At 38.5% G+C, this 23215-nt stretch overlaps 1 protein-coding gene across 1 annotated transcript in view; it reads left to right on the top strand.

Annotated features, from left to right (window-relative positions):
• Nucleotides 1–22685, top strand: part of LOC124799085 — a gene marked incomplete at its 5' end in the record, with an annotated part of 109040 nt that extends 86355 nt beyond the window's left edge. Inside the window, 2 exons of the mRNA XM_047262623.1 lie at nt 698–1006; nt 17907–22685. Coding sequence (XP_047118579.1) covers nt 698–1006; nt 17907–18068 — 471 coding nt within the window. The remainder of the gene's footprint in view (nt 1–697; nt 1007–17906) is intronic.
• Between the last annotated feature and the right edge of the window lie 530 nt (nt 22686–23215).

Here is a 23215-nt window from a genome sequence, read left to right as displayed (position 1 = left end):
ACCTAACTAACCTAAGGACATCACACACATCCATGCCCGAGGCAGGATTCGAACCTGTGACCACAGCGGTCGCGCGGTTCCAGACTGTAGCTCCTAGAACAGCTCAGCCACTCTGGCCGGTGAAAGTTGCTACTCACAATATAGCAGAGATACTGAGCCGCAGATAGGCACAACAAACAGACTGTCACAAATAAAGCTTTCAGCCAGTAAGACCTTAATCAAAAACAGACGACAGACGCACACAGACACATTCACGCAAGCACAACTCCCACACACGACTGCAGTCTCAAGCAATTGAAACCACACTGCCATATGACAACATTTTGTTTCTAATACATTTTATTTTTATAAATAATTAATCAAACAGTTCTACTGTTAACAGTACAAAACTGGATGAAATGTGTTATTGCAAAAGTTAAAGTAAGTCACTGTGTGCAACACATCATTTATTATATATCTGGTGGCACTTTCTTTCTTGTTCAGCTGTGTGTGTGTGTGTGTGTGTGTGTGTGTGTGTGTGTGTGTGTGTGTGTGTGTGTGAGAGAGAGAGAGAGAGAGAGAGAGAGAGAGAGAGAGAGAGAGAGAGAGAGAGAGTGTGTGTGTGTATGTGTTGAACCAAGGCAGAAAGTTCAGTTGGTTATGCTTACAGGTAAGAAAGAACTGTTTTCTAATTTGTTACCCTAATATTGTTTCACAGGAACGCCATTTCCTTGACGCATTTGCTAGTTGCATTCAGCGTCTGCTACCATCACTTTCACATATTTCTGAGGTGCGATTTGCCTGGTTTTCGGAGGGTGCAACACTGCGTGGTGTTGGAGATGGTGGCCGCGTGGGTCATGTAAGAGTGCGATTTTCACAAGCTGAGCCGCAGTCGCGGCTGGTAGACAATCCTGAGCAGCTGCTTGTAGTTTCATATGCATGGGATGGCAATGCGCTGCCAGGGAATGAATTTTGGTGTGGCAGCTTGACATCTTCTGGTGACCCAGCAGCTGCCTGCTGCAGCCAGGTATGTGTTTATGTGTCATATTACAACATGGTAGGAGATTTGCATAAGTTTGCTCTGTACATGACCAATAATTTTCATTTCTGCATTTAAATTTGATGTCAGTTGTACTGTGTTATGTGACCACTTGTTTATAAAAAAAATTGAACTTGTACTGTAATACCAAAAATGAAACATTTAGAATAATGAATGGAAAGAAATGCGAAAAGATGCATATTCTGGACGTTGAAAGTGATTCCAATTCTGACATATTGTTAAGTGAAAATTAAAATTATGTGTGTTTTTTATTTATTTATTTATTTATTTTTTTTATTCCCCCACCCCTCACCAGAAAGCATGCCGATATTCCATACAAGTACAATTATCTGGCCAGAACAGTGACTAGGCTCACACTCCACACATGAAGAATTTATAACAATATGTATTTCATTTGTTTAAACTGTTGACTTCATATCCATGGAATGTGGCAGTCTGAGACCCTCAGTGGTACTCTGTATGGTGTTAGTAGCTCCACGCAACACCTGCTGTGGTGTAGGAATGTCTGCTATCAAACTTACCCACCACTCACTGTTCAAGGAGAGCCTCAAACAAATAATAAAATACAAAACAAATATTTGCACATATTTAAGATATAATATTAATACAAATAACATCTTTTGACCCATTAAATTCTTATTAGAGCTGTAACAAAAGTAATTGTATGGATGCTTGCACATATGTAGTCTATGAAGGTACAGAAAATTTCCCAACTTTAATATCTGTGATAAAATTTCGAATTTAATTCATTGGAATTCTGAACCCTCACAAATATTATCTACACATGTTGCTGATTGAGCATTTTCTTTCATAGACTGTGAGAAATTTGGTTTGAAGCCGTGTTATTTGATTAAATCTATGTATTTTTATGTCTTCGGCTTTCACTTACAACATTGATGTTGATGTTAGTTGCCATTACTTTTTTTCTTTACTTACATATTTGAGATAACTATGAAATGCATACAGGAAACATTCAAATGTCACTTTTCCTTGGCTTCTATAACTGGAAATTACAGTAACCTAGCTCTTCATGCAACCTTCAAAATTATATTTTTCAATTAAATAATTTAAATCATTTCTTTCTGTATATTTTTTATTAAAATTAACAAGTACATAAAAGTTTCTATGCATTTTACTTTTTTCTGAAACTGTAGCTGCCCTCACTTTTCAACTTCATTTACAATGTTTAATGTATCTCCTGCCAACCAATGTTCATTCAGACAAACAACTGTAACATTCCTTCATTCAGACAGACTAAATTGCATTTTGTCAATTTTATAATTTCTATTATTTCAGTAGTCAACATGTAGACCATTTACGTTGTACCACATAATACATGAAATATGTAGTTGGAACTGTATGAATAGTATTCAGCACAATTTTGCTTATAAAGTCTTTTGGCCCTGGGCTTTTTGTGCCTAGTATAATTTCACATCCCCATAACTGGTTATTAATTTCCTTTACTTTTTAGGATCTGGCAAGTGTCAGTTACCATTTTGCTAAACATCTTGTGTTTAGCCTATTACAGTGCAAACCATTTTCCCCTGGACATAAGTTACTTAAAAACTTATTGGGGCTATGAATGTTGCTACTAATTTATTGCAGTGCTCTCTAATATTAGAATTTAACACATCTACATACTTACCAGTTACTGACATGTATATTATGCTACAAATTACAAGCCTACAAGCCATGTATTAATTCCTGGCAGTTTGAATAATATTTGTAGCTTCACTGACACATTGTTCCTCACCATTACTATGGAGTGAATTTGTCCCCACATGTATAAACACACCCTATATACACACATCCAAAAAAGTTTTGCATCACCTCAGTTCCGAGAGTTCCAGAACTTGTACAGAAAATTGGAATAGAGATCAACATAAACATCATTTTTGTCCTATTTATTGCTCATGAAAACCACACATTGCATGTTGTACCATCATGCAGCGAGAACTTCAGAGGTGGTGCTCCAGATTGCTGTACACACCAGTACCTCTAATACCCAGTAGCACATCCTCTTGCATTGATGCATGCCTGTATTTGTTGTGGCATACTATCCACAAGTTCATCAAGGTAGTGTTGATCCAAATTGTCCCACTCCTCAATGGCGATTCGGCGTAGATCCCTCAGACTGGTTGGTGGGTCATGTCATCCATAAACAGCCCTTTTCAATCTATCCCAGGCATATTCGATAGGGTTCATGTCAGGAGAACATGCTGGCCACTCTAGTCAAGCGATGTTATCCTGAAGGAAGTCATTCACAAGATGTGCATGGTGGGGGCATGAACTGTCATCCATGAAAACGAATGCCACACCAGTATGCTGTCGACATAGTTGCACTATCGGTTGGAGGATGGCATTCACATATTGTACAGCCGTTACGGTGCCTTCTATGACCACGAGCAGCGTATGTCGGCCCCACATAATGCCACCCCAAAATGGCAGGGAACTTCCACCTTGCTGCACTTGCTGGACAGTGTGTCTAAGGCCTTCAGCCTGGATGCATTGCTTCCAAACATGTCTCCGACGATTGTCTGGTGGAAGGCATATGCGACACTCATCGGTGAAGAGAACATGATGCCAATCCTGAGCGGTCCATTTGGCATGTTGTTGGGCCCATCTTTACCGTGCTGCATGGTGTTGTGGTTGCAAAGATGGACCTCGCCATGGACGTTGGGAGTGAAGCTGCACATCATGCAGCCTATTGCGCAGTTTGAGTTGTAACATGACATCCTGTGGCTGCAAGAAAAACATTATTCAACATGGTGGCATTGCTGTTATGGTCCCTCCGAGCCATCATCTGTAGTTAGTGATCATCCACTGCAGTAGTAGCCCTTGGGTGGCCTGAGCGAGACATATCATTGACAGTTCCTGTCTCTCTGTATCTCCTCCATGTCCAAACAACATCACTTTGGTTCAGTCTGAGACGCCTGGACACTTCCATTGTTGAGAGCCCTTCCTGGCACAAAGTAACAATGTGGACATGATTAAACTGCGGTATTGGCCATCTAGGCATGGTTTAACTATGATAACACAAGCCACGCACTTCCTTCTTGGTGGAATGATTGAAACTGATTGGCTGTTGGGCCCCCTCCATCTATTAAGCACTGCTCAATCATGGTTGTTTACATCTTTGGGCAAGTTTAGTGACATCTCTCAACAGTCAAAGGGACTGTGTCTGTGATACAATATCCACAGTCAATGTCTATATTCAGGAGTTCAAAACTTTTTTTGATGTGCGTAGTTCCTGAGGGTTTCATCAAGAGATCTGTCATTTCAGGTCAGATGTTTTTCAATTGATGGAACTTGAGTGCAGGATGGAAGTAAATTTTTGCATCAGGTACACAGAGCTGCCTATTATGAGAAATTCCTTTTTCTCTTTATCCTTTCACTATTTTGTGACTAATTTTTGCTTTTGTTGTATCTTACCCATATCGACTGATATTTACTTACTGGTTTAGAATTTTCAGCTAGTTCTTCTTCAGTAACTGCTATGGATGTGTTTGCTGATACCTGGGATTCATCACTTTGCAGGCTTTTGTGGTTATATTTTCTTGTTTCACTGTGCATGCTTTTGAGGCTTCACTTTACCACTAGAAAATTCACACAATTACATATTTTACTACTCTTCAGCTCAAGATTTTCATCCTTCAGTAATGATAGTTCATGTATCAGTATAGCAGTGTCAATTTGTAGCACTTTAATAATGTTATCTTCTGTATTTATTGCTATTGCCAGAGGTACTGAATTGAATTAAACTTTATTTGATCCTGTAGGGCTGCATTTTGTACAGCAAATGCACATATAGTATAGGATACACGAAGAACAGAAAACATCCATTATCACTTACTGCCTAAAGAGCAACCACTTTGTTTACACTCTCTAATATCATTGGTTATGTGTTGTTGTTGTGCTATTCAGTCCAAAGACTGCCTTGGGGCAGCTCTCTATGCTAGTCAATCCTCTGCAACTCTCTTCATTTCTGTACAACTACTGAAACCTACAACCATTTGAACCTGCATACTTTATTCAGCCGTTGTTCTCCCTCTACAGTTGTTACTCCCCCACACTTCCCTTTTTTGTGTCATCTCATTGATTCTGTAGGCTTGTAACATGGGAAGCAAGGAGAGGATGTTGGTTGGTCGCCGGTATCCTCTTTCTATAACACCAACTTCACACATATATTAATTGGGTTCTTTATTCATAAGAATAGAAAAATACTTAAGACAGTCCAGGTGTTGTGGTACAAGCTCTCCATAATAGACCATGTTAGCCTCACAACTGGTGAAGTACAAGTCTGCTATGTACACTATTCTGGTCACTACGTGCTGCCTATCTCTGCGCTAGAGGCAAAGCTAACTCCTATTGCAACTCCCTCTGGGCTGTGACTGATGACTAGACTAGTTGACTCATTTGATTACTAACTGGAACTCACTAGGCCCTCTGGTCTGCAACGACAATGTCAATACTGGAGGCCAAGAGGGCATTGATGGCGCATTTCTTGCGAGTCTGACTTTGGCCTCTATCGATCTTCTCACAACCCCTTTGCTGCATAGTGTGCTGGCAACAGCTCACACCAGCACTTACCTCCCCCCTTGAAATATTGCACCACTGTTGTATAGTGAGGCTGCAATTGACAACAAGGAGGGAGGCAAGATGCTGGCCTTAGAGATGAGTCGGAAGCCGTAGCTGTGGAGGACGGCGTACTCCCAACCATACCCTTCCATCTGGCTTGCAAGCCAACAGAAACAGCCTCCTGAAAACTGCTGGCAGGGCACACATCCAGGCCTGAGGGTATATCTTGGGGCAAGAATGGCGAGGGCAATGGTGGGTTCAGGTCCATGGGGTCGGCGAGCGAGCACAGCAGGGGTGAGGGCGCATCATCCATCTGCGCCTCCTGGGGTCCCCTGGTCGCACCAGTGGGTGGCTGCGAAAGCCATGCAGTTCCACAAGGTTGTGAATCTGGAGGAAGAAAAGCAGCAGAATCACAGGCAGAATGACAAGCATGAATTTGGCTCTGATGGCAGCACTGTAAACCATCGGGACCTGCAATTAATTACATATAAGAGCCAATGTGTTCCTGGATCATCCCTCTTTCCCAGCGCCCACAGTTGCCATAAACCATGAATAAAATTGGTGGCACCGGATGCTGTGGTGGACGTAGCAAATAGCAGCATTCGATGGAGGTGACTATGCAGAAGTTCCGCCGGTGATGGTCTGTCTCATGGGTGGAAGTGATAAGAGGCAAAAGAGAGTTGCAGTGCCTGTTCCAGTGTGTGGGTAGCGCGAACCTTGGCCATATGTTGCTTGAAAGTATGTATAAAGCATTCTGCTTCTCCATTGGACTGCAGGAGAAATGGAGCACTTGTTAGATGACGAATGCCATTGCGTTCACTGTTCAAAATCACTTGAACTGAACTGTTGTCTATTGTCTGAAACAAGTACTTCTGACAAACCTTTGATACAAAATATTAAGGACAATGTTTGAATAGTGCTACATGATGTAGTAGAAGCTGTAGGCACCGCAAATGCAAACTCGCTAAAAGTGCCTACCACTGCAAAGCCTATGTGCACACGTTGCCATGGCAATTGTGTCTTAAGCCAAACTGAGAATGTCTGTGGTGGAGCAGATTGGTTCTCTGCTTATGGGCAACACTGTGATGTCATCTGCTCAATATGCCTGCCAAGTACAGTGCCGGTGTCCTAATTGTTTAGCGCAAACAGTTCCCCAATGTCCTTGGTGGAGCAACCACAATACATCCTTTTGCAACACTTTGGGAATAAGCAAATGGGATTTCCATTGTCATTCTGATCTGGAATCACACCCTCTTGAAATGAAAGATTATCCCGATGTGCAAAATATCAGCACACAACTGCTGTACTGTTCAATGAACGAGACCAAGACATGCGAATATAATGCATCAAAATCATCAGATCTTGGTCTGCTTCAATGGCCTGTGCAATTTTTCTGTAGTGCAAGGGAAAAGATTCCAAGCAATTCAGAGTCCTGCACATCAATTTGGCAACAAGATGCGGCAGATGCATCAAAATCAGCGTTTGGGCCAATAGGTCTGTACACAATTTCATACTGTGAAAGCAATAAAGCCCATCATTGTAACTTTTGAACAGTGTTTGTAGGAACCGGCTTTGATGGATGAAACAAGGACTGCAGAGGCTTGTGATCTGCCACTAAATAGAACTTTGAGTCATACAAATAGTGATGGAATTTTGTCACACCATACGCAATAGCAAGAGCTTCATTTTCAGTTTGAGAATAATTGTACTGAGTTTTATTTAACATCTTTGAGGCAAAAGCAATATGTTTGTCTTGTGCACCAATTCTGTGCAAAAGAACAGGGCCAATTCCGTAGGAAAAAGTGTTGACTTGCAAACTACTGGCTTGGCAGGATGAAAATGTACTAAACATCTGTCACTGAACAAGGCATTTTTGAGTTTCTGAAATGCATCTTGACAATCTTTAGTCCACACAAAAAGTACATTTTTGCGATGCAAACGATGGATGCAATGGAGCCACAACCTGAGCGGCATTTGGTATGAACAGAGTGTAGTACGTCATCTTGCCTAGTACTGACTGCAGTTCAGACACATTGCGAGGAACAGGCAGATCATGGATTGCAAGCAAATGACATTGGAGGGGGTGTGCACCATGACTGTTTATCTCATGACATAAGTACTGTAGTTTGAAAAAAGTCACACTTTCGAGATGACACTTGAGTCCTCTTCTGAAAACTACAACAAAAAAATAGTATGCAAACTGTCAATGTGTTCCTCTGGTGTACGACCTGAGACAACAATGCCATCAAGGTAGTTTGAACAAAATGGCACTTTTTCAGTCAGCTGTTTCAAGTAATGTTGAAAAGTAGCATGTGTGGAAGCACTGCCAAAAGGCAAACACAAATACTTGAACAGTCCTAAGTATGTATTTACAACAAACTCTTTCTGTGATTTTGCATCCAATGGAATCTGCAAGCAAGCATGATGCAAATCTATCTCAGAAATGTAACATCCTGCACCAAGCCTGTCCATGAGTTCCGCAGGGGGAGGTAATGGTTACTGCCTGTGGGTTGACTGTAGATTTGAAGTCAATGCAAAAGTGAATGTGACCAGAAGGCTTAGGCAACAAAACAAGAGGATTTGCCCATTGATTAGCCTGAATGGGAGCAATTACACCATTATCTTGCAAGTCTTTCAATTCACTGACAACTTTGTCTCTTAAAGCAATCGGAACAGGGCAGGCCCAAAAAAACTTAAGCTGTACATTGTCTTTCAAAGTAACATATGCTATCAAGTTATTAACTTTTCCCATGTCTTCTGAAAATAGTTCAGGAAATTCCTTAAACAAGCTAGCTACATTGTCTTTTGGATCACAAGCTGATATGGAAAGTATATGGTCGTGGATGCCAAGGCCAAAAAATTAAATGCATCTAAACCAAATATGTTCTCACTGTTTCTTGATTTCAACACAGAAAAATTCACTGTGCTAGTGTGAGATTTGTAAGTGGCAGGCAGACGACACTGTCGAAGCACCGGAATTTCCTGTCCATTGTAAGCAGTGAGATGCTTGCTAGGTTTAGAAAGGCTTGGTGAGACTAACTGTCGCATGATTAAACAAAGTTATTGATGCACCCCCTCCCCCCCATGAACCATGGACCTTGCCGGTGGTGGGGAGGCTTGCGTGCCTCAGCGATACAGATAGCCGTACCGTAGGTGCAACCACAATGGAGGGGTATCTGTCGAGCGGCCAGACAAATGTATGGTTCCTGAAGACAGACAGCAGCCTTTTCAGTAGTTGCAAGGGCAACAGTCTGGATGATTGACTGATCTGGCCTTATAACACTAACCAAAACGGCCTTGCTGTGCTGGTACTGCGAACGGCTGAAAGCAAGGGGAAACTACAGCCGTAATTTTTCCCGAGGGCATGCAGCTTTACTGTATGGTTAAATGATGATGGCGTCCTCTTGGGTAAAATATTCCAGAGGTAAAATAGTCCCCCATTCGGATCTCCGGGCGGGGACTACTCAATAGGATGTCGTTATCAGGAGAAAGAAAACTGGCGTTCTACGGATCGGAGCGTGGAATGTCAGATCTCTTAATCAGGCAGGTAGGTTAGAAAATTTAAAAAGGGAAATGGATAGGATAAAGTTAGATATAGTGGGAATTAGTGAAGTTCGGTGGCAAGAGGAACAAGACTTCTGGTCAGGTGACTATAGAGTTATAAACACAAAATCAAATAGAGGTAATGCAGGAGTAGGTTTAATAATGAAGAGGAAAATAGGAATGCGGGTAAACTACTACAAGCAGCATAGTGAACGCATTATTGTGGCAAAGATAGATACGAAGCCCACGCCTACTACAGTAATAAAAGTTTATATGCCAACTAGCTCTGCAGATGAAGAAGAAATTGAAGAAATGTATGATGAAATAAAAGAAATTGTTCAGATAGTGAAGGGTGACGAAAATTTAATAGTCATGGGTGACTGGAATTCGGTAGTAGGAAAAGGGAGAGAAGGAAATGTAGTAGGTGAATATGGATTGGGGCTAAGAAATGAAAGAGGAAGCCGTCTGGTAGAATTTTGCACAGAGCATAAGTTAATCATAGCTAACACTTGGTTCAAGAATCATAAAAGAAGGTTGTATACATGGAAGAATCCTGGAGATACTAAAACGTATCAGATAAATTATATAATGGTAAGACAGAGATTTAGGAACCAGGTTTTAAATTGTAAGACATTTCCAGGAGCAGATGTGGACTCTGACCACAATCTATTGTTTATGATCTGTAGATTAAAACTGAAGAAACTGCAAAAAGGTGGGAATTTAAGGAGATGGGACCTGGATAAACTGACTAAACCAGAGGTTGTACAGAGTTTCAGGGACAGCATAAGGGAACAATTGACAGGAATGGGGGAAAGAAATACAATAGAAGAAGAATGGGTAGCTCTGAGGGATGAAGTAGTGAAGGCAGCAGAGGATCAAGTAGGTAAAAAGACGAGGGCTAGTAGAAATCCTTGGGTAACAGAAGATATATTGAATTTAATTGATGAAAGGAGAAAATATAAAAATGCAGTAAGTGAAGCAGGCAAAAAGGAATACAAACATCTCAAAAATGAGATCGACAGGAAGTGCAAAATTGCTGAGCAGGGATGGCAAGAGGACAAATGTAAGGACGTAGAAGCGAGTATCACTAGGGGTAAGATAGATAGTGCCTACAGCAAAATTAAAGAGACCTTTGGAGATAAGAGAACCACTTGCATGAACATCAAGAGCTCAGATGGAAACCCAGTTCTAAGCAAAGAAGGGAAAGCAGAAAGGTGGAAGGAGTATATAGAGGGTCTATACAAGGGCGATGTACTTGAAGACAATATTATGGAAATGGAAGAGGATGTAGATGAAGATGAAATGGGAGATACGATACTGCGTGAACAGTTTGACAGAGCACTGAAAGACCTGAGTCGAAACTAGGCCCCCGGAGTAGACAACATTCCATTAGAACTACTGATGGCCTTGGGAGAGCCCGTCCTGACAAAACTCTACCATCTGGTGAGCAAGATGCATGAAACAGGCGAAATACCCTCAGACTTCAAGAAGAATATAATAATTCCAATCCCAAAGAAAGCAGGTGTTGACAGATGTGAAAAATACTGAACTATCAGTTTAATAAGTCACAGCTGCAAAATACTAACGCGAATTCTTTACAGACGAATGGAAAAACTAGTAGAAGCCGACCTCGGGGAAGATCAGTTTGGATTCCGTAGAAATGTTGGAACACGTGAAGCAATACTGACCCTATGACTTATCTTAGAAGCTAGACTAAGGAAGGGCAAACCTACATTTCTAACATTTGTAGACTTAGAGAAAGCTTTTGACAATGTTGACTGGAATACTCTCTTTCAAATTCTGAAGGTGGCGGGGGTAAAATACAGGGAGCGAAAGGCTATTTACAATTTGTACAGAAACCAGATGGCAGTTATAAGAGTCGAGGGGCATGAAAGGGAAGCAGCGGTTGGGAAGGGAGTGAGACAGGGTGTGGGTTTTAAGGGAGAGGGTGAGGAGTCATTCCAATCCCGGGAGCGGAAAGACTTACCTTAGGGGGAAAAAAGGACAGGTATACACTTGCGCACACACACACATATCCATCCGCACATACACAGCCACAAGCAGACATATATATAGTTGTGTAAAATCTGAATATTTGTAATAGGTACAATGTAACACCTAATATTGTGAATATTGTGCCTTATTAGGTACAATGGTACATTTGTATCATGTATATGTAATCACATATGTATATATGACTGTACTAAACTTATAAAAAAATGCTATGACGTTTGCAAAAGACACCAGTTGGTGTCTCCATGCAAAAAAACAGTAACTAAAATTATTTCTCAGCAATAGTGTGGGAGGGTTGTTATTATGTAATTGTTTACCAAAAGCTTTGAAATGCTCTCTGGAATTGGTTTTGTAGTAGTTTCCTTCAAAGGAACTCAATGGATCCTTTTGATATCGCCACTTTGTTTTTCCGATAATTTCAGAGAATTTTTTTCTGGTGTTTTTGAGGTTATGTGCATTTTCTTCTGTTTTGTGAGTTTGAAATTTTGTCCAAGATTGATGTCTTTTATCATTAATTTCATCACATTCCATAGTCCACCATGCATTTTTTTTTAATGATGATTTACTGGGACCAATTCTTCAGCATGTTGTTTTAGAATTGGTATTTGTTCCTCAGGATTGTCTATTACTACTGTATTTTGTGTGCTTTTCTGGTATTTGTCATTTTTTATTAACTTATGTGGGTCATACTTTCTTTTATCTACAATTGCTCTCTGTCTTTTTTCCCCTTAATGGGGTGAATTTGATCATGATTTTGACCAAGTAATGATCTGAATCTGTGTCTGTTCCTCTCAGTACTTTAACATTTTATTAAAGAATTTATCCATCCAGACAAGGGGATGTTTCCATGTCATACATTTGCTTGGTTTTCCTTTAAAATATGTAGATTTAGAGATGAGACCACGTGTTCTGCAAATTTCAATGGGTCTTTGTCCATTTCTATCAGTTTGATTATATGGAGACCTACTTTCCAATTATGTCTCTGTGCTTTTTTTCCTTTCCCCAGTTGTGATCTTTACATTGTTTTTATTGTCTGATCCAAAAGATCCCAGGATTTTTCTAATTCTACCATAGTTCTTGTTAGAAAATTTTTCTCATTGGTCGGGGTATGGATGTTTATGATAGTATAGATCTTCTTTGTGGTTTTCAGAGTTTAAGTTGTGATTTGTGAAGAAATAGTTTTAAAATCAGATATTGAATCTATAATTTTAAATGTACTATAAATCACGTTTCAAATTGTGGGCACTGTTTCATAACTCTTTGTCCTGGTTTTTCAGTGTAAATTCTATAACCTTGAGATTCAAATGGATCTTCTGTTGTATTTATCATTTCTGTTTTGTCTGTCCAATTCATTTTTGAGCTTTCCAGTTTTCAGTAAAGAGTTTATGTTATGTGTTACAATGTGGTTAATGTTTTTATGTTTTATTTTGGCCTTATGAACTTGATGAGGATTGAGTGATTTCAAATGCTCAGATTCATTTGAGTCTGATAGTTGGCTACCACCGAATCCAATGTAGACTTCTCCTTTCCTTTTGAGCTGGATGGTGGAAATTTTTCTCTAAAAAACCTTTCCATGTTTGAATGTCAGAGGCTATCAACAGATATAAATAATATTTCCAATAAACTTCTAAAGGCCTGCTCAAATCAATTATTCAAAGTTTTGGCCTACTTATTTAATACATCTTTGACTCAGGATGCCTTCCCAGATAGAATGAAATTTGCTATAGTGAATCCTCTACACAAAACAGGAGACTATATTCCAGTTACAAGCTATCATCCCAATCTCTCTTGAGCAGCTTCATGAAAATTCTTGAGAAAATACTGTATTCCAGAACTCTGAGGAATCTCAAAAACTTTGACATCATCAGTGAAAGATAATTTTGTTTCCAAAAAGGTATGTCTACAATTGAAGCTGTATTTCCTTTCACAGGTGACAAAAAAAGAATCCAGTTGGGATATTTTGTGGTATTTCTAAGGCCTTCAACTGTGAGGATCACAAAATACTTCTCTACATAGGGTGGCACTATGGTACCAGAGGGACAGTGAGAATCTGACTCAAAGATTGGAGGTGTAAGGTAGCTTTGGATGACAGCAGCAAAGTGAGTGACAGGGTAGAGTCTGACTGAGGCAATGTACTCTGTGGAGTCCCCCAGGGGTCCTTTGTTTGCTGCAGTTTCTCATATATATAAATGATTTACCTTTGCCATACCAAACATGCAAGTTCACTATGTTTGCTGGCAATAATAGCACTGCAACAGAAAGCAGTCCAATAATCTAGGGGCTGATTCTAACAAATTACTTTCAGAAATCCTAACCTGATTTAAAGTAAACTCACTGCCAGTAAATGTGAACAAAACTAATTAGTATAAACATGGTGCCTCCAGTCACAAAAACTGAAAGGAGAAATACAAATGGTACAATGTACCAAATTACTTACTTTCAGTACTTTCCCTCTGTTATGTGCTGTAGAATTATCTTCTGGATCAATTCATCTCCATTAAAGGAAACTTTCTTTCTGCAGAAAAAGGTTGTCTGAATTATACACAAATTTTCCTCCGAAAGCCTCCTGTCATAATCTTTTTAGGAAACTTGGGATGCATGCTACAACTTCCCAATACATTTATTACATTATTAGCTTGATGGTCCCATGTACCATGAAAGCAATGAAATGTACCTTGATCAGAATACAAGAAGGAACGCTACTCTCCACTGTGATTACAAAAATCTTACCTCAAGTAGAGAAAGGTGTATTAAAATATTTAATAAAGTAAACTCCATCCAAACAAGCCTCAGAAGGCCCAGTGGTATTGACTAACTGTGTCATCCTTAGCCTATTGGCATTATTGGATGTGGATATGGAGAGGCATGTGGTCAGCACACCACTCTCCCAGCCATAGTCAGTTTTCATGATTGGAACCACTACCTCTCAGTCAAGTAGCTCCTCAATTAGTCTTGCAAGGGTTTAGGGCACCCCACTTCCTGACAGTGCTCGGCAGACTGGACGGTGACCCACCCAAGTGCTAGCTAAGCCCAACAGCACTCAACTTTGGTGATCTGACAGGAACCTGTGTTACCACTGTGGCTAGGCCGTTGGCCCGAAATATTTAATACACTGCCAAATAACATTCTAGGTCTAAGAGTAGATTAACTAAAAATAAAATAAAGCCTTACTTGATGAAACTTTTTATTCATTATACGAATTTTTCAACAGAGAAGTATAGTCTTTGTGTTCATAATATTTTTATTTTCTGTTTATTATGTAGTGCCGTTCATCCTTGTATGATGTCTTCTCTTTTCACATTGCTTTTATTTTGTTTTAGTTTTATGTTTTTATTTTCCCTGCAAGTGTTTTTGTAAATGTACTGTACTTCCCTTGTTACATGTTCTATATAATTTATGTTTATATATTGTTTGACTAATTCTGTATCATAGCATCTCACATGCATAATAGGATAATTGGAAATCAAATATAAATAGATAACCACTTTTTAAGATATTATTTATTGCCCTCAACTTAGGGACCGATGGCCTTTGTAGTCTGGTCCCTTCAACCCCCATAAATCAGCCAACCATCCACTCAACTGGTCTCCTAAGTCCTTGTTGCATCGGGCAAAATTGCAGTCAAACTCAACATCAATGATCAAGTTCATTAATTAACCCATTTATTCATGCATTTTGTTTTGTATATAACACAATCAAGAGGAGCCTTTAGGTATGTGGAATAAATTAATTTATAAATTGACAGACAAAAGCAGACACACTAGATTATGTCTGTAACGTGTACAAACAATCAATTATAGGTGCTACAAATTAACAAACATGAATTATTTGTAATTTACTGCTTTTTAATATATTATAAGTGAGGATTTTATTCATATTAGGAGAAAGGTACCTACTTTTAAAGAAGAAAAAGACATTTCTCTTTCTCTTACACTGCTCATAGTAAGCATTCACAAAGTTTCAATAGTTGCAGAGAAAGCTATCAGCTGTACAAATATTGCAAAAGTTAAAACTTGTTTAGTGTGAATAACACTGTTATGAACTTGCAGTTTTCATTTTATTAGATCCATGGGCAAAATTCCAGTAAACAACAACATTTTTCCTCACAAACAGCATTTTTGTATGTTTATAATTGTTTCTAGTATTGTCCTTGTGAATGCCTCCTGATTCCCAAGTGTAGTTAAAAAAACTATACTTCTAGTTTACAAGTTTAGTACAAGCAATTAATACACTTCTACAGGGGTTCATTTCATAATGCTTCAAACATGTAGACAATACTCTATCTCATCCCATATTTCCACAAGGATGTCTGTCATGGAGGCTATGCCATTTGTAATTCCTCTGGAGAGATCACTGAGGTGATGTAAAGATGAGGTGTACTCAGTCTTTCAAACAACGCTGCGGGAAGAAATCTAAAGGATTTTTAGCATATTGCAGCCCCATCAGCAACTGTGATAGACTAAAAGTTTGAAAAATCAGCCTCAGTTACCCAAAATTTTCTGGTTTTTACCAGGTTTCAGCTGAAACCTGGTAAAGACCAGAAAATTTGCACAACTAAGGTTGATTCTTCAAAATATTATTGAATTCACAGGGATATGCCTGGAGATTGCAGTGCCTGCTTGGTCGGGCTATCGTCCAATCAATCACGGTGGAAATGTTTGGACCAGGAAGTCCAAATATATAAACTACAGTTTGGTGGTGCACTTTCAAGCTGGAAGATCACATTTGGCTAAGACAAAGAAGCACACCTGAGTGATAGCAATTTGCTCAAGCATGTTCAGATAAATATTTCATATTAATGTTTTTTGATGAAGAAAAATTGTCGAACAATGCCGTCTTTGTGATTCTTGAGTTTCTCCCGGCGTATTTGATAATCAAAATATCCACGGGTATGCTGCCGGTCTATAGTGTCCAACGGGCACAATATCTCTGACGCAGAGAGTCTACCCCAGGAATTGGAACATCTGAGAACTGTATTTCGAAAAAATGGGTACTCAGAGTGGCAGATTCAACGTGCTCTCCGCCCAACCACTGCAGCACAACCTGTTGAGATGGATGAAGTCACGAGGGAGGAGGTAGGCACTGCATTTATTCCATACACAGGCGCACTCTCGGGGAAAATTGCCCGCATTCTGAAGAAACACCGGGTCGGAACTGTGTTTTGTCCTCCAAATAAAACTCGTGCACTGGTGGGGAGCGCCAAAGATGACCTCGGTTTGAGGAAGGCCAGCGTGTACCAGATTCCGTGTCAATGTGGCAAGTCATATATTGGTCAGACGATGCATACCGTCGAGGATCGATGCCGTGAACACCAGAGGCACACTCGACTGATGTATCCGAGCAAGTCGGCGGTCGCTGAACATTGTTTGTCGGAAAATCACGCCATGGAGTATGACCGCACGAGGATTCTGGTACAGACATCGAGATACTGGGACAGCGTTGTTAGAGAGGCCATCAAAATTCGCACCAATGATGACCTCATAAACTGTGACTGTGGCTATAATCTTAGCAAGGCTTGGGAACCAGCAATCGGGTTAATCAAGAGTAAATCGAGCAGACGTATAGTTGTGACGACCACGGCGGACAGAGCCATCACACCGACGTCATCTCAGATGCCGTCGCAATCTGTTCCACCGCGCGACCGTGGCACTGGGCGCGGACGGCGGAGGGAGCGCGCCGCGGGCGGAGGGTATTTAAATCGGCCGCCGCTGCGACCGAACCCAGTTCCCTCTGAGCAGCCATAGCGTACGGATCTCCGTGCCGGCACGTTCACAGGAGCTCAGTCCGTCAGTTCACCTGATGATGGCGACATGTTTGATCGCCGAAATATTGTGCCCGTTGGACACTATAGACCGGCAGCATACCCGTGGATATTTTGATAATGCCGTCTTTCATCAGCATCACCAAACATTCACATTTTTGCTGTCTCTGACTTTCCAGTAAACTGTAGACATTTTCTGATCTTAGATGTGAATGTTGTGTTGATAAAAAATCCCACATGTGTGGAAGGTTACTTTGTTACAAAAGACAATGGTTCCTAGATAGTAGGTGTTTTGCTCAGTCAGATGCAACGTTTCAGTAGCATATTTGAGTGAAGCTGCAAGTTGTTTCAATTTAATACTTGCACAATTTGAGCTTTGTAAGTGTACCAACAAAGTCATTAATGCACTACCTTGTGAATTGTTCAGTGAGGGCTGCTCAGATCACATGATGCTTGGTAAATTGACTTTGATGGGCTTCTTTGGTAGGTCTCTCTGATGTCCTCTAGCAGTTCATCAAATGTGGATTTTCTACAACAACATGTCTGTCTGTTTACACTCCCACTAGCTAGAAACTTGTTATACCAAGCCTTAATCATCTTAACATCTGGCAGCTGTCTTTGAAATCCACATCGGGAATTTCTTTGGACAGCAATGGGTGATTTCATTTCCACATATCACAACATGCAATGGGCTACCTTGATCTGTAGCCATTTCTAGTAATTATTTAGCACTTGAAACAAAATGAAAAGAATCATTTGGAATAAATCTGCACAGACTTTCTGATTTGCTTTACATGATGCTGCAAACCCTATTACCTGTATCACAAGTTTTTAAAATCGCATTAGGAAATCAAGAAAGTTTCATGTGGACACCCTGTATTTTTAATACGATAAATGCATGGAATTGTATAAAATGGAATCGTTGCCAAACAGAGAGGAAATATATTTAACAACTGTAATTATAATTTTCAGATCACTGAGCTTCATACGGCAAGTATCAACAGTGACAGGGTCTGCGCTAGAAACCTCCACATCGCAAGTTCTGTGTGGGGTGTGTTGCATGTGAGTGAATACGCACGTCGCATGCTCAAGGCAACCACTAGTGGAGGTGGACAGCCACCGGACAGTGACTAGAAAGAAGGAACATCACACCTCCATAACATGTGATTTGAAATTACATGTAAATATTACTGTTCCCATCAGTCCTTGGAGTATTATTACAACAGGAGATGAATAATTTCATGGATTAATTTAACTTATTGTGAACTGTGGGAGGCACCTGCAACAGCAAGACTAGAGAGATTTTGGCAGAGGATTTTTCTGTACTTATTTCATAAAGCAAGGGAATAGACTTTTGCCTCAAAGTGATTGAAGTGTGAATAATATACTCATAATTTTTACTCTAGGTGTTGCCTTCCAATGTTTAAAGCTGTAATGTGGGAGACAAGTTTCGTGATGATATTATAAATGTTGTCAAGATTAAAGGATTGCAGATTTGGGTAGACAGAGCTTTATTTCATTCTAAAATAGCCACTGTCATTGCAAGCATACTGAGTTTATACTGTTCCATGAGATTAACTATTAGAGAGAATTTATGCAGAATAAAAATTGATGGTTTTAAAGAAAATAGTATGTAAGCTTAAGGAATTTTAATGTTGAGATCATCATAAAAATATGTATGATCATTTTGCTTGTGTATGAGCCATTTTAATTTAGTTCAAGTTAGGATATTCCTATTACTCATTAGCTGCCTATAGATATCTTTTCTTTACTTTTGAAACCTCTCATGTGAGGCAAGATCAACTGGATTACCTGTTGGGAGCCTGACTGTATAAGAAAGTAAATGGAGCATTTTTAGTGCTAGTTGTTACGTCCACTGGGGTACTGGATATCAGTCAGGTAATATAAAGATGTGTTCTTTGCTGCAGATTAAAATTGTACTGTGTGTGTGTGTGTGTTTTCATAAGACTGAAACAGCACAAAAGAATTTATTGACTGTTAAATCTGGCTTCATGATCATGGTTACTCTCTAGAAAACTTAGATTTGCTATTCTTTGTTAGAAGTCTAGTAATAACACGAGTGTCTGTATCTTGCAGATTGTAAGGAGAGTTCATGCTGCTGGATGCTAGATTCTGTATCTTACAGATGGGTGTGACTTGAAGAAAGAGGATTTTTATAAAAACAAATTGAGGACAAACAAAACTTAAATTTATCCTGTTTTTTAATAGTTAGAGCTCCCTTTTTCATCATCTTACATAACCACAATCTTATAAAAAGAAAACTGGATTAATAGGAAGTGATCAAATTACAAAATATAGTGACTAAACAGTTACAGTAGCATAATGCCTTTTTGCCATGACTGGTTTCAGTGAATGTTTAGTCAATAATTCTACACTTAATGTCTTCAGAACTGCAGCAGTTGCTATACACTGATTGTATAAACAATCTCACTCATGTTCACTTATTGTTGTGAGCACGTTCAATCAGCAGACCATCATCAGACAGATCTGAAGCATCAGTAATTATGGCATCAAGGTAATACTGAAACATATCCCTCAACTGTTGAGCAGAGACTTCTGCTGCACCAAGTAAATGTGACTGAGACAATTTTTTACAAATTAATAAGTAGTCATCACCAGCTTTCCATGAAATGTCCTACCTTTAATGAGTTGTGGTGAATGAAGTCTCTCTAGAATAAGTATTCCTGAAGCACACAGTTGCATACAAATGTACTAGTTAAAGATGCAGAATCTGCACTAGACACTGTGAGCCCATGCTCCTCAGACTCAATATGTGTGGAAGAAACTGTAATTCCCCCTATTTTTTGAAATGTAGTTTTTCAATTAATAAAATTACACAGTGACTGCACTGAATTACTGTTGTGATTGTTGCAGCAATCATATTCAGATTATAATTACTAGCATGCCAGTATATTAACAAGTTATTACGTGTTCAGGTGCAAAACTGAATTCGATACAATGGAATAACTGTATGATTTTGTTGACTGAATAAACATGAAAGTGGTATATCTTTTCAGCACAACACAGTACATTGCTCTCCAAAAATTTCCTGTTGTATGTGTATGCTGTTATATGCTTCATAACTATTCTAGAAGTACGCTCATTGTTCAGACATTCATTAAAAGTAACATTTTGTGGAAACCTGATTATGAGCAGTCACTACTCGAAAGAGGTCATGGCAATACTGGATTGTGCAATTAGAACTGCTTTTAAATTACAACAGACTTCTACACTTAACGATATGTCCTTGCATCTTATAGTAATCATGGGAAAAACAGTTAATTATAGAAATAAAATCTGTATATATTTACTGGATGAACCATGGAAGCAATGTGAGTCTGTTCAAATGAATCCTTGGTTAAAATACAACTTCTATTCCTTTCCGATACCAAAATGTTCATGTTGTTGCCTGCTGGTTTTTAGTAAAAACTGAACAGATTATTTTCAGTCGCTGGTTTTCTCGTCCTCACAGGGATGAGGAATGGAGGAATAATAGTCTGCAGGCATAAACATTACTGATTTAAAAAAGTTATGGTTTCTGTCGTGGGATTATCTAACATTTAACAGTGTAAAATGGTAGGGATACAGAGCTAAACTGAATGTGTAATAGTTTCAGTCACTGAACATGAAAACATTTTCATTTGGTGCCAGCTGTCGTCAACAAAAGAATTTTTTCTGTTGAAAAATTGCAGTTTTAACTATAGTGCTTTACATCATTTATCTCAAATTTAACAAGACATGTTATTTGAACGATAGTCATCATGCTGAAGAATTTTAAATGGTTTAGCTATTACTTTTATGAGGGTACCCAAATGTGTCTAGTAATATGGAAGTTCTTTTTACATGAGTAATATTATTTTAATATGTGGTGACCATTCCTGTATTTTGTTAAAAATATATTTCATTGTGAACTAAAATAAAATGTTTATAGCTTTTAGTCTTTCTACTGTATGGTGCTCTTTGATTATTCATGTTTGCAACCACTGCTTGGAACTAGTGCCTTTGCTTGCTTTATGATGGAGGAATCTAATTTATATACTGTCAGTTACTTTATGTGAATTATTGTGTAATGTCATTATAGTTGTCTGATACTGACAGCTTCATATCATCATCTTGCCTCAACTTTTGATATATTCATGCCAAAGAATTACAGTATTGTTCTTTCATGCAGGATTTTTCTGTTTTGAGATAGTATCACCTGGAGTTACTATCCATGACTATACTGCACTTGTCCAAATTTTTTTAATAACTATTTTTCCGTGTTACACAATACGAACTATATTTCATTGAACTGTTTTGTATGATAAACTGTAGATACCATTATGTATTTGTAAAGGCTTTATTTAATGTTTGTGTCTAATTTGTCTCTTTTTTTTATATAAAAAGAATTCACTTTTGACCATTCATGACAATTTATGAAGTTTAAATGTTGTAGGAAAGTTCTTGTAGAATGTAGAACATAAATACTTTTGGATTGGAGGAGACCACTCATTGAAAAGCAGATGCATTGAGTTATCCATAGACACACACACACACACACACAAAAGAAAGAAACCTTCGGTAGCTTTTGGAGATATTGATGTTCTTTGACAAGCTAGAATAAAAGACACACACACACACACACACACACACACACACACACACACAGAGAGAGAGAGAGAGAGAGAGAGAGAGAGAGAGAGAGAGAGAGAGACTAGTTCCTCAAGGGATAACATTAAAAGCTAGCAACGTACCTTTCCTTTGTTTGTGGCTATCAACAACTCAACACTTCCACTTTTCAATGAGTGGTCTCCTTTAATCCCAAAGTATTTAATTTCTAAAGTTTGTACAACAAATTTTCATAGAGCTTAATGTTGCAAATTGTGTAACATGCTAACCCTCTTACCAAAACAATGACTATATATTTTAGCCAATGTTCTGTTCCATTGCATAAACAATAAGGCAGATTCCATATCTGTGTCTTGATTTCTCTTTTATATTTTGTACAAAAACCAAAACAGGATGAGTGACAACACAGAAATTTGGGAATTTTGTTATGAATAATGTACAGTTACAGAAACAGGGCTTTAAGAGAATGAATTTTATTGCTTAAAATTCCATTTCAGTGGTTAAAGCAACTATTATTTTCAACAGAATTCAGAATATGTGTATATTTATGTTGCAGTAATTGATGATTTCTGTGAATATAGGGCAACTGATATTAAGCTTATGTTTTATTATGATCACTTGTTTACCAGCCAAGGAAACAGAAGTCTCCGAAGTGTATGCAACAGAGAAATAACTGTTCTTCCATCACTTTACCAATATTTAACAACTACAGCATATTGTGTTAAATAATAACTCAAGTAATGTATATTCTTGAGAAGCAGTGCCTAGATATCTTTATCTAATCAAGTGCACTGCTATCATCTATGTTATGTTGTATAACTAACTGCTTCACCAGCTTTGAAAGACTGAACAACATTCTTAAAATGAGAGGTACTTACTTGACCAAAGGATATATTTTTGCTATGACAATGCAAAGTAGTTTTTAAACTGCAGTTAATACTTATAAATTATTTCTGCTTATAAAAAATATATATATGTATGTTGACAGTTTTATTATTCATGTATTTAAACCTAAGTGTAAGCAAATTAGTACCCTTTCTTGTTCCATAGCAGTCAAACCACACTGCTGTAAAATGTTTATGATGATTGTATTTTCTAAGAAATAAAGCTATGAAGCTATTATATTATTATTATCATTATTTTGAAAATTTTTTGCAGGTGACATCCAATAGTGGTAGTGTATTTAAAAAATCCATGACACAGAGCTGTATTAATAATTTTTTATTATTACTATCAGTTTCACTAATACACTATGTTATTGGTATCTGTATCAGTGAAAAGGCAAAATCAGTTACAGAAGTTTATGGACATACATCATTAGGTTATAGGCTGTAAACAAAGTAACACTTACAAAAAAGATTAATATTACTCACCATGGCATCATAATTTCTGACATGGTGGACAACATTTTACATTTAAACTCTTCACAGCTGTTGCATATATAGAAAGACAATAAACACTTTACATAGAAAAGGCTATGTGTAACCCACTAGGATAGCAAATGATAGCTGATCACCATGTAGTAAGCTTAAGGACAAAGCAATTAGTGTACCAAACATGGACATATGCGGTCAACAAAACAGAGGTGTAACTTAAAGTACTTCACATAATTAATTTGACCAATATTCTTTGACATTATACACTGAAGCACC

The sequence above is a fragment of the Schistocerca piceifrons genome, chromosome 5, assembly GCF_021461385.2.
Source record: "Schistocerca piceifrons isolate TAMUIC-IGC-003096 chromosome 5, iqSchPice1.1, whole genome shotgun sequence".
Classification (NCBI taxonomy): Eukaryota; Metazoa; Arthropoda; class Insecta; order Orthoptera; family Acrididae; genus Schistocerca; species Schistocerca piceifrons.
The sequence above is the reverse complement of the archived record's forward strand: the minus strand, read 5'-3'. Positions and strand labels throughout refer to the sequence as shown.